Source organism: Alosa alosa, chromosome 5 (genome assembly GCF_017589495.1).
Source record: "Alosa alosa isolate M-15738 ecotype Scorff River chromosome 5, AALO_Geno_1.1, whole genome shotgun sequence".
Taxonomy (NCBI): Eukaryota; Metazoa; Chordata; class Actinopteri; order Clupeiformes; family Clupeidae; genus Alosa; species Alosa alosa.
In genome coordinates this window covers 13,507,237-13,519,455 of record NC_063193.1, presented here as the reverse complement: position 1 = coordinate 13,519,455, position 12,219 = coordinate 13,507,237, and the positions used below count along the sequence as shown (strand labels likewise).

General features: G+C 41.6%; 1 protein-coding gene across 2 annotated transcripts; it reads right to left on the bottom strand.

Moving 5' to 3' along the window:
- Positions 1-47: 47 nt before the first annotated feature.
- On the bottom strand, positions 48-12,049 carry rabl6b (RAB, member RAS oncogene family-like 6b). 2 transcript variants are annotated; one of them, XM_048243564.1, is made up of 17 exons: positions 11,903-12,049; positions 10,981-11,374; positions 10,687-10,821; positions 8,995-9,042; positions 8,589-8,618; positions 7,718-7,770; positions 7,514-7,608; positions 7,286-7,426; positions 7,087-7,192; positions 6,501-6,604; positions 5,896-6,305; positions 4,483-4,630; positions 3,867-4,070; positions 3,441-3,753; positions 2,675-2,858; positions 2,498-2,556; positions 48-2,321 (listed from the first exon to the last, which is right to left on the bottom strand). In XM_048243564.1, exons 2-17 carry the CDS (start codon positions 11,108-11,110, stop codon positions 2,124-2,126), a joined length of 2,358 nt encoding a protein of 785 aa, XP_048099521.1. In that variant the 5' UTR covers positions 11,111-11,374; positions 11,903-12,049; the 3' UTR covers positions 48-2,123. The 2 variants fall into 2 exon arrangements, with proteins under 2 accessions (XP_048099521.1, XP_048099522.1); XM_048243565.1 differs by lacking the exon at positions 8,589-8,618.
- Between the last annotated feature and the right edge of the window lie 170 nt (positions 12,050-12,219).

The following is a 12,219-nucleotide window of genomic DNA, read 5'->3' as shown; positions in this document are numbered from 1 at the left end:
CTTGTGGAATATTTATCAGTCTTTAACACAATATACAACAAACACCGTTTTGACTGTAAAAAAATGTGCTGGCATTTATTTCACAAGTGCATACACATGTACTGATGACCGATTTTCTTGATATTGAATAAACATTAATTTAGGCTTAAATTCCAAGGATTTGCCCCGTCTCTGTTGTGAATATAGGACTCACAGAGGAGGATAGTGCATTAATTCTTCCAAATGGACATTTAGTGGCGTTCAGAGGAAATAGTACAAATGCTTACTGTCATTTAGGTTGATGCATAGCTTCAAAATAGAGGAAACGAGAGTAGGTCAAAGTACTTGAGACTATTGCCATCTGTTGGTGTTCTAAAAGAGTTGAGGTCTATTGTGAAGAGCTGAGATGGTTGTCTTCATAAGCCAGCCATGTGCTTGCTGTTAACAAGTGCGTCTCTCGTCACTGTATTTGTTGGGGGCAACACGACATACATGACAATTAGGCATGCAACGGAGTCACCATTTTTTGGAGGACAACTTGGGACACCAATAATCTCTACATTTCAGTCACACACAGAACGGAACACAGGTAAAAAAAAAAAAAAATAGCAAAAGACAAAGAGACATGAAGCAGACAGTTCATGATTAGACAGCCCCGTGGGCACAGGTGATGCGGTTTCATGGCGAAAGACTCACTCGGTATGTAGTATATGTATAACAGTTTGACCAAGATGGAGATCCTTGAGGCCATCCTTGAGTTTAAGAGTCTGAGTGGTACAACCCCTGCTGCTCCTTTGCAGTCAAAACACACACAGCCTGCACTGCCCACACAGGTCAGTCACAAAAGCTTGCCTGCAAGTAGTGAGATCCGTAGTGATAGATTGGGTTTATGCAATCTCTTGGCAAGAGACAATGGTGCATAAACACAGCAAGAAAAAGCACATATCAGAAATACCTGACAAAAATATGTGATACAAATCTAACTTGCGCTTTTGTCAGGGTACACTACAAGTTGAAGTTAGCTAGAGTTAAGGAACATATTTTTCCCTATTCCCAAACTACTGTATGGAATAAGATAGAAGGATAACTTTGTATACAAAATGAAACCATCCACAACATACCCTGTGGTGGTATTTCAACAACCAGAGCTGACTTCTATCAAATCTTTACCTGAAGGCTACAGTAGACTGCCAAATTGATTGGCTCTTTAAAATAAAAACAAAATAACTTTCAAATGTACAGTATTCTTGCTTTATTGTCTAATTATAATTTAAAAGTCTGTATGTAAATTCAGTAGCCCAATTATCCTACTATACCCATTAGCCAGTAAGTACAATGGCATCTAACAAGTCGGACCTGTATTCACTGAAAAATGTAAGCCGCCAAATTTCATGAAGTTGTTCAACAGACTGACTTAAGACCACAAGGTGTCGTGTGAAATACTGCTATAACACAATAACAATTAATTAACTTTACATGATAATATATATTACAATAAGACCACTTCAAAATGGAGAAAGCCTGAACATGCATTTTTTGCTGTGATTTTCTTAAAGGCATTATTCAAACAGGCTGCATACTACTGTTTACCATCTAATGTCAGAGAAAAAAAAATCAATATGGAGTCATATCATCGCTTTACAACAAATATACACATAGCCAGGAAAAAATGGACAACTCTTACATTCATACAAAATGCATATCTACACTAACAGCAAAACAAGAAAAAATATATAAGGCAATTAGCATTAGGCATGCATTACAGCACAGCCTACAACAACAAGACCAAACTTAAAGATGGAGTGGTGTGTCTTAAAGTGGGAAGAGTACCAGCATAGAAAACTCAGCAATTCCGGTTTCTAGTATAAAAAAAGTAGCCAGGATAGTTAGCCAGGATAAAACATAGTATCTTTCAGTAGCATCTGTACTTATTGCAATCTGTACCCGAGTAGGGAGCTGGGAGTCTCATCTGCACTTTGTTGTGGCTCAGTGGCATTGGTAGAGCCACCGTACAAGACAGACCAGTGCTGTGCCACAGATCTCAAGATGAAGGGGGGAGGCAGTCCCCTCTCCCCCTTCGTCGTGGATTGGATGACCCAAACGTGGTGCAATCTCCTAATCATCTCACCATAGTGGATGGGCTTCTACAGCTCCTCATAGTCGCACTCATCTCTCTTCGTGGACTCCTCGCCTCCTGCCAGGAAGGACTCCAGGTCGTCCAAGTTGCCGCTTTTCTTGGGCCGAGACTTTTTCTTCTTCTTGTCTTTCTCGTCTCCTGTTCCGGCTTCATCTTTCTCTTTCTTCTTGTGCTTCTGCTTCTTCTTGCTGGATTTATCCTCCTCCTGAAATGAAACCAGAACACGGTCTGAAATATATGACTGGCAACGTGAACCCACACACACCGACAACGTTCACCCACACCCACACACACTGACAATGTCAACATCTGACTCTAATAACTGCTAGGTGATGCAAAAAGTCATGATAATGATGCCTGTGTCACGTGAATGTAACTGACCTCTTTGCTTTTCTTCTTCTTTTTCTTCTTCTCTTTGGTGGAATGCTTTCTTTCTTTCACTGAAAGAAATGATCCAACCATCAGATATGAGGAGAAGATATAAATTGGCGAGTGAAACATGTATAGAAAAATACCAGACATGGTCATTATTGGGTAAGAAGTTAAAAGAGGACTTGCCATCTTGCTCATCACTGCTGTCTTTGGTTTTGGTTGCTTTTTCCACAAATCCTAAACCAAAGAGGTCATTCTCGTTCTTGGTTTTGAAAGACAGCGCTGTGGGTTTCATGGGCTCAGGCATTTTAGAGGGAATGAAATCATCATCGGAAAGTTCAGAGAGGTCATTCCTGACGGGAAATGACTCCTGTGAAGAAGCCAAAGAACCACAATGTTGGACAGAAACAAAGAGTGTAGGACACATTTGTTTTGAGCATAGTATTTTGACCCGCAATTTATGGCACACAAAAAGTAAAGAAATTTTGCCTTGTGGCCACACTTCCATCTTGTGTTCACATGCAGTATTTACCGGTATGTGGATGTCAATGTGTTAATAAACATGACCACAACCTTCCCTGTGATCCGAGGTCATATTGAGGGCATAACATTAAATATAGAAATGATGGATATTTTGTAAACAAACCTCTATACTGTATTACCTATCTAAAATGCCAACCAGGCTGAATTCTTCCCAATACAGATACAATATCCAGACATTGATAGTATACTACTTATTATACTACTTACTGAGTTATTATTAACAGCACAAAGAGCTAATGGTTGTACATTTCAGTATTGTCTTTCATAAAAACAAAATAAGCCACCAATAAGGCTAGCAAGTTTACATATCTACACATGAACCTCTGCAAATGCTAAAATTTGATCAGAACTGCCAACACAAACATATTGCCATAACTGTTTTAAGTCTCCATTTCTGATCTCAACTCACCTTCGCTGCTTTCTGTGTGTCAGACTCCTCGCTTTCAAAGTCCGGATCATCCATGACATAGGACAGCATCTGTTTGGCCACAGGAGCGTCCCCGTCTGTGTCTGAGGACTCGGCCAGAGCGTACGCTTCTTTCTCCACCCTCCTCTTGCTCTGATTGGCTGGCTGCGCCAACACTGCTGCGGAGGATGGCATAAGGATTGCCGGCTCGGGGGCCTGACTATCCATCTCAATCTGCTCAGCGTGGGTGGCGAGGGTAGGCATCGCCTCCGGAGCTGTGCTCTGGCTGTGCAGAATCAGCGAACTCAAGTCCTCTCTATTAGGAAGGAGAGGGAAGCATCGTTGATTTAAAGGGAAAAAAATAAGCAAACTACAAGCTGATCACATTCATTAATTTGAACGGTTCTGACTTTTAAATATGGCACTTACAGGGGATTTTGGAGCTCTGGTTCCAGATCCTCGTCCAAAGCAACGGTGACTTTGGGCTGCGATTCGTCCTCGTCACTAGATAATGTGAGGTCTTTGCTAGGGATTGAAACGCTTGGGAGTGGGAGTGAAGCCTCCTTGTCATCAAGGTCGAGGTCGTCCTGAAACTCCGCCACCATTGGGTTTCCCCCTTGGCCTTCTCCATCACTTTAGCAGGGATGAATAAAAACAACATCATTTACATGGTCAACCTGAAGTTCCCATATTTTTAATTGAATATATGCCACAGCTCTTAGCTATGCACAAGCAAAAAACTACATTTGGTAAAATGGTGGTGCACCACTATGTGTAATGCAATTGCCATTTGCTAAAGTGAATTGACACTAATGATTGCTAAATCATCAATCATAAACATTAGCCTAAAAGTAACTCATTATCATTATCATCATTTAAAGTCAAGAACTTTGGTCAAAACATGCATGCAAAACATGCATAAAAAAAACACAAAAACACAGACACCCATATCAAGGGTGAATATATTTAAATTCGTACTTTTAGTTAGTCAAATTCAGCAACGTGTCATTCTTCAGACATATAGTGAATCCACAGTGCTCCATACCTGTCACTGTCCAGTGGAGCCGAGGGTGGGGGAGCCACACTGGCTTTGGGTGGGATGCTTTCCTCCAGAAAGCTCCGGTCCAGCCCCTCATCTGGCACAAAGTCATCCACATTATGAACCTTCTCTGGACACACTGGAGCAGGAGGCTCTGAAGACAGGAATCATACAAAATCTACAGTAAAATTACCGCCCACTTCTGGATTCTATTGTATATTCCCATCTCATACGTTTTTTTACAAAGGTTAAATAACAGACAATCAAAAGAAACGTGTCAGGAGTGCATACACTTTAATAGCCTGCTTTTCCTGCAGTTTAATATACTGCTAAAATGGTTCACCCGTGTTGAAAAGTCAGGCAAGCAGTCCTAAATCTGACATGGATGTTGGTTTTTGGGTAGAAATATAGGATCAGGCTTTAAAAAGGGTAGGCAACATTTTAAGACTGAAAAGAGGACACATCCAGTTGTGTAGCTAATCATTTCAACAAGAGTCATTTCACAAACCTCTCCTTTTAAAGTATTGCCGGTACAATGGCTTCCATTGATCAGGAGTCTGCTGACAGTACTTCTCAGGCAAAAAGAAGGCAACCCTCCACTGGGTGAAAACATCGGACTCAAAACTACAAGTAGCTTATCCCCCTCTCTGCAAGTTCCACATTGCTGCCAAGCGGACCGTGAAGACTATTGTCAGCACTTTGAAGTTTTTGTGCCTGTCTGTGCAAGGGAACCAAATCCTCTGCACGTCCTAGCAGAGCAAACAAGATTTTACACTCTGCAATCCACAAAACTTGACCCGTCACATTTCTTGCAAATACAAAAAAAAAAAAAACTATCTAAAACTACTTGGCTGGCTTCCATTAAAAGTGATATCAAAGTATAACAAAGCTACATCAAAGTGCAGCATGTACTGCTCCCTGTGCACTGTTACTTCAGGTTACCAGGTGATGGTGGGTGCAGGAGCATGGGAATCAAAAAGTCAAAGTAGTCACCGCACACTGGAATACTTATTTTATTAAGAGCCAACAACACTTCTTCACGGGGACAAGAATTAAAGAGGCAAACAAGGGAAACGTGTTGTTCCCTGAAAATAAATCAGTTAAGTATTCCAGTGTGTGGTGGTGAGTGACTGTTTTGACTTTTTGATTTACATATCAAAGTGCATTCACACTGTTGGCAGTTTGGGAACTAATCAGGAATGGCCGGAGGTGGACCACCCCGGCTTCAAAAAAAAAGTCCTACCATGCATTCCTACTGTCTGTGCACTTAACACTAACTGGCTGACCTACCTGGTTGAAGAGTTGTGCTAAGATTAGCTGGTTTACTAAATGGTTGGAACAAATCACTGGCAGAGCAAATCACTTTTATTTTCTGAACCTTGGATGTCCACCTCTGGGAATGGCAGTCAAATGGCTCACCTGGCTTGGCAGCAGGGGGTTCCGGGGCGGGGGACGATCCAAACAGCCGGGATATGATGCCACGCTTCTGGGGTGGGGCGGCCACGGGTGCAACAGGTGCTGTGGAGGAGGAGGAGGAGGAGGAAGGGGAGGGGGCGGGCGCTGGCCGCTCAGGAGACTGGAGGTCGGCCGGAGGAGGTGGTGACGCCGCTGCGCTGGAGGGCTCGGGTGGGGAGGACGGAGAGGAGGTCGGGGGAGATTGCTGCGCCTGGGCCGGGACGGGGGGCTGCGGAGTGCCGGGGCTGGAGCTGTCCGTGGAGTCCCTGCTGGGGGGGACGACGGGGGACTGGGACCCTGAGGACGGGCTCTGTCCATTGGCACGGCCAGGGGAGCTGTACCCTTTACCGCGAGAGTCCATCATCTCCAGGAAGCTGCCAATCCACAGCGCAGACACCATAAACAAGTTGCCATCCGTAAAAAGACCACTCTACTGAGCTTTTATACATTAAAATGCAGACATTTCACATAATTGTCTTTACCAAAGTTCAGAGCTTTTAATCTATAACGAACTGAAGCAGAGAGAAAGAGAAAAAAAAACAGCACAACACATAAAGGTGGATTATTACATCTCGTAGTTCTGGTCCTCCGTCTCCTGCTGCACACACAGCTCCTCCAGCGTAGCGTCAATGTCCAGCTGATTGGTCTCGAGCTGCCGCAACAAAGTCTCCCTCTGCAAAGACCAGAGCACGGCAGCAGCGGTAAGAACAATCAAGTGACTGTGCCCCGAAGCAGCCTCTCACTCCTGCACAGCCTCCGTCAACAGCTACCAGCGCGAGAAAGCCAGCGGCTCTAGACTAGCATATTAAATAACCAGCCGACACATAAGGAGGCCACTGATAGACTTGCTAGTGGTTTCATCTTCTCAGCACGTGGTTCTATACACACACACACACACACACACACACACGCCAATGTCTTGACTGGCTCTAGGCTTACTGCAGGATAATCTATCACCTGTGTTGTTTTCCACTCCAACCAAATCAATAATGAAGGACATCTTTGGAAAGCCCTGGTCCTGACACAGCTCAAGTGACTGTAATGGAGTATAGGTTCCACAAACATGTCGTTCACAAATATAATCTAAAATACAACAAGTTAGGTTTGGGCATGAGTCTTGTCACATATGCAGAATGGAATGCTGGGAGGGTTTACCTGTAGTTGTAAGAAAGGAATGTTGAAAAATCTGTGTAGATATTTGAGGCCAAATCCATTCTTCATGGAGGACTCGGCGTAGTGAATGTAAGATGAGCCCAGTGGCCTGTGAAAAGACAAGAGCACACACAAAACGTACTCATACGGTCCACGCTTTGGTTAACTTATAGCTTCGCCACCGAAATATCCATACCCTTACCTGTTAAGGTCCGCTATGAAATTGCGGATGTCGTCCGGCAGAACGACGCGGTGTTCACCCATGTCACGGTGGTTGCCGAGGACACACACCGGCACGTGGTTGGGCACTTTCGGTAGCTCTCGTAAAATGTAGTTGTACGTCCTGCAAAGAGTAGATGTGGTGTGATTCTTATTACAATTTACTCAACTGGCAGGACTTGTGTGTGTTCACATACAGACGTGTTATTACCATTGTTTGGTGATGTCAAACATCATGATCACTCCATTGCAGTTCTTGTAAACATCCAGAAATTCTGCGTCCAAAGCCACTTCTTTGTCTGATTGCTACAGTGATAGAACAATCAATAGAGCAACAAACAAAAATTAATAACTAAGAATGTTATTGGTGCAGGTATACTTCAGTTGACAATACACAGGCTTTAAGAATACTTGCCTCTTGTGGTTCATTCTCTAATTTCAGGTTATCACCTTTCTTTTTTCCTTTTCCTGTGATATTTAAAACAAAATAAAAAGGCAAGTATGCATCTCAGGTCAAAATGGCAAAAGCCATTCCAAATCTCAAGCATGTTAATACACACATATGGGGCAAATCTTTTATAAAACCTTAGCATAACTTCAAGAATATTTCACTTATTACTTTTAAATAGGTTAAAAGAGTATCGGAGAAATACAGGAATAATGCATATTGACATAAAACCTGTTAGTGCCACCAAATTGCACTGAGAGCAATTTAACTTAATACATATAACTATTTTTCTGTTCACACAATGGACAGCAAAATAGTTATGCCTTTCATTTGGCAGTGGTAAAACTCATGACATTATAAGGTGCAATTAGACAGGTGCTTAGCCATTCATGTTTACTGCTTCAATGCAGCATCAGATTACACTGCATATTATAACCACGACCATTAATATGTATTAGAAAAGCGTATGCTCTGTGGCTTTGGAAGTGGAACATCCACGAGGGATATCACTGACACAGTGAAAAGTCCTAAAATATGAAAGACTCAACAAGAATTTCAATAGTGTGAGGGTGAATCCAATTTGAGCATCTGAGGACAGCACATTAGGCTAAAAGCAAAGACAGATGCCAAACACAACAGATGAGCACTGTGTGGAGGCTATTTTAAATTATGTTGTGTTCAAACAGAAAATCTGTCTGTACTTTAGCTGTGCCACGTCTGTGAACAGGCCAGGGTATAGTAGCAGTGAGATAGCACAGGCAGCACTTAGCATTAAGACGCACCACACTGAACACAGTTAGCTCACACTCAAACCTCTACAGGCTACGATCACTCTCACCTACACCTTCAGGAAGAGGATATTTTTGGCCTTGATGAGTTAAGCGTTTGGGCAAAGGAAGAGAAAAACTCCATTGTTAATAGTACAGATTATTCTTACACATCTATACAGCAGCTTCAGATCAGATTCAGAGGTAAATAACATGATTTAAATGGTGGGCAAAGTCTAAAGTCTAACCAAAGCTACTTCAATAACAAGGCTAAATCTATTTGCTAATTCAATATCCTATGCAAGATCAGTGGGTCAGCTCAATGCTCCCAAACACCTCACAACAGCTTTAGCTCATGCAAGAGACACTTTGCTCATTGATAAGACTGTGCACTTTTCTAGTCATTTAAATTGGGGCTCACTGTCTTTCCTTCGGTCTTTCCTTCTCTCTAAGGGGATTTCTCCCTTACAAACTCACCTTTATCCACCACATCCCACACTTCCACCTTGACCACGTCATCAGTTGCTACGGATAAGAGAATTGGGGACAATCAAAGAAATTAAACTATTATACAAGTTATTGTGTTGCATTGAATTTGTCAGTATTAGTTTCCCCCCGAAGGAGTTGTAATTCCATGGATTCCTTTGACTACTAATTCTACAGTCACATGCACTAGACTAGGGGATGACATTGGCTTAGAAAAAAAACAAAACAAACAAAAGAACAGCCTACTTGCTTTTCTAATGAAACAGTATAATTCTAATGAAAAGGGACTCACAATTGACTAAACCAACTGAAATACTGATAATAATCAACTAGACTACTTGATCTAAACTGCTTAACTGTGAAAGAGGGGTGTGTGTAGCTTTTCTATTAATGCAGATATATTCCTTATAGATATTTGTCATATCTATAGGAGGTCAGCAATATTTTAAGCAAACTCAAAAAAGCCTACATTTGTACCATTACAGATCTAGAATCAGTCCTATTTTCTATCGAGGACACCAACATACTAGTGATCATTTTGTTGAAATGAATTTACCTTGGTTGGCACCTAAATTGGATATAATTTGATAAATGAATGAAAAGGCATGGTTCAAATTAAAAAATGAATCAAAACAAATTCAAAACAACAACAAACAATAAACATGACAAACATTACAAACACAGACCACAGACAAATGACACTATATATGCCTTTCCTTTGAAACCTTTGAAAGGAAGAAGTATGCAGAACCGGTAGCAGAAGTAAGCGAATGTGGCTGGCAAGCACACACAATACCAGTAGAGATACCAGTAGAGATAGGTCTTAGAGGCTTTGTAGCAAAGTCAGCCACAACAATCTTGTTGGATTTTGTTGTTTTCTAGGACAGTCACTGAAAGGAGCTGCAAAAGAGTTATCTAAAGCCAGTGGCTATGGCTGAGGACCACACAGACTACTTGGGGTCATGCTGTAACCTGAATTGACTAAGTTACTAACTTGTTTCTGGAGTAGTATGTCAGTGGCCGCATCAAGGGTTTGCTTTTTGTCTGGTTAATGTTGCGGATCGGATCATATATGGCCACAGCAATGAAGAAGAATGACCAAAGTAATTGTTTGTATTTGTTGGTATTTGCTGGTAGAGAACTGATCACGAGTACGGAGGGGTGTGGGTCTGAGATGCCAGACACCACTGCTCAGCCTTCTAGAGGTGTCGTAGGTCTAATTTAACGTAACACCAACGAAGGCAGGTGCCTGCTTGATGACCCAAGTAAAATGTGCATTAAGGCTGCTCTGTTCAATATTGTTTTCTGTACACTAAGGTTGCTTTAATGCTGATTTTGTGGTTTTCTTTCTTTGGTTGGGTATGCAGGCTACTGGCAGCTCATGTTGTACAGTGAAGAAGGATCCCAGTACAACATGTGGTACTTTTGAGACTGCTGCCAACCAATTGTGCATTGTTATTGTATCCTGCATCAAGTTGTGTAGGCTTGGCAGTCGATTGGGATATGGGGTAACTGGGAAATCCTCTACCTATAGCAAAAGGAATTAAACACGTCTCCTGTGCATATCTGAAAATACTATTCAAAATGCATTAAAAAAATAATTTTCATATTTAAATGCATTCAAACAGAATGAAAACCTAACCAGCCTACTTCATTATCATGCCAGCCACCAGGCCCACTTACTTTTGTAACTCCAGTGGATGCTAGTGACCTGGATCTCCTGAGTAGGGATGTACTCCTCCACAAACTTCTGTCCCTGAAGTCGTTGCCACAAGGTGCTCTTCCCAGTGTTTCTGTCTCCACGAATAACAATTTTCACTTGAAAGGGAGGACAGAAAAATGTGGTATGAAATACACGGAATGACCATATGAATTTTCCTCCTGCATACTTAACTATGCAGATTCATGATAATCTGCACTAATAACGAAATCAAACAGCACACTTCAACAATGGAGCTGGAGAGCGGAGGTACTCACTGTTGTACTGAACACCCTTTGCAAAGCGCCTTTGTAAGCTTTGGTTCATTGACTGAAGACCTGCAGGGATGTTCTTGTCTTTTGGTGGCACAGGCTCGGAGCCAACCAACTTCTTCAGTGCAGAAAACATTTTGATGGAGGACTAACTGAAGCACACACTTTGGTATTGTGAGAATAGGGTTTGTTTGGTTATCAACAAATGACTGTCACTGTGTAAAACATTGTGAATCAGTACATTTCCCCACAGCAAAATTGGAGTGACAAAACGTAGTGCTCCATAGTGTAATGTTTGTTTTGGATGTTAGGCATGTAGATGGTCATATCATTGAACTTGAAGTCAACTGTCTTCTGCGTTCCAAATCATGTTTGTCTATCTGCTTTCATTAGTAATGCCCTGCAGAAAGACCACAAAAGATTGTCCAGTCAATTCAATGACTGCCATAACGGTGCAATGTTTTTAACAATACTTCTCAACGGTGCAATGTTTTCAATACTACTTTTCACAGAGAAGTACAGAAGCAATGTTCGAACATGTATTCTTTCGAAAAAATATAGATACCGTTCTGGTGTAGTATTGAGATAACGTCCAAGAGCACCTGACTAATTAACAGGCAGAGTTGACCAGGCTGAATATGAATGGGTTGTCAGCTAGCTAGTGTAGCCTGCAATCATATGGCACAACGTTCCTTATCTACCCAATGGCACAATGAACAGAATGAACACATGCAGAGCTACTTGGTTTGCAACATTCCTGCTTCCGTCGACATGTGATGTTATAAGGAGAAACACTATAGCAACTACCTTGCACGCTAATTATATAGAGGAACTCTATAATCAGCTGTAACGTTAGCTAGCTAGTTATTTCACAGCAAAACCAAATTAACAGATTAAGATTCAGGTATCTACCCTGATCATTACTTACAGCAATGCACCACAGCAAAGCATTAGCGTGAGAAAACGTGAGTCCATTCCAATAAATTTAATCTTGACCTCGAGACTGATTTTTCATCATTCCTCAACATCAGCAACCATTTTTCTCTCTTCCTGGGTTCGTGCTCCGTTTACTGCAGAGCGCATGCAACCCGGAAGACTGCTGCCTCTAGTGTTTGCTAGAAGTCGACAAAGTTTTTATTTATTTATTATTTATTTATTTTTTGTGTATATTATCTTATCTGATTATTTATGTAATAGGTTACAATAATATTTGTTAAGAATGATGATATAATATAAATGTAATGT

Excerpts from the sequence above, each read along its gene's own strand:
- rabl6b (XM_048243564.1), bottom strand. The coding sequence starts at position 11,110 with ATGTTTTCTGCACTGAAGAAGTTGGTTGGCTCCGAGCCTGTGCCACCA. Across the intron at positions 6,605-7,086 it reads TTCCTTTCTTACAACTACAG|AGGGAGACTTTGTTGCGGCA; the intron begins GTAAACCCTCCC and ends TGGTCTTTGCAG. Across the intron at positions 2,322-2,497 it reads AGAAGAAGAAAAGCAAAGAG|GAGGAGGATAAATCCAGCAA; the intron begins GTCAGTTACATT and ends GTTTCATTTCAG.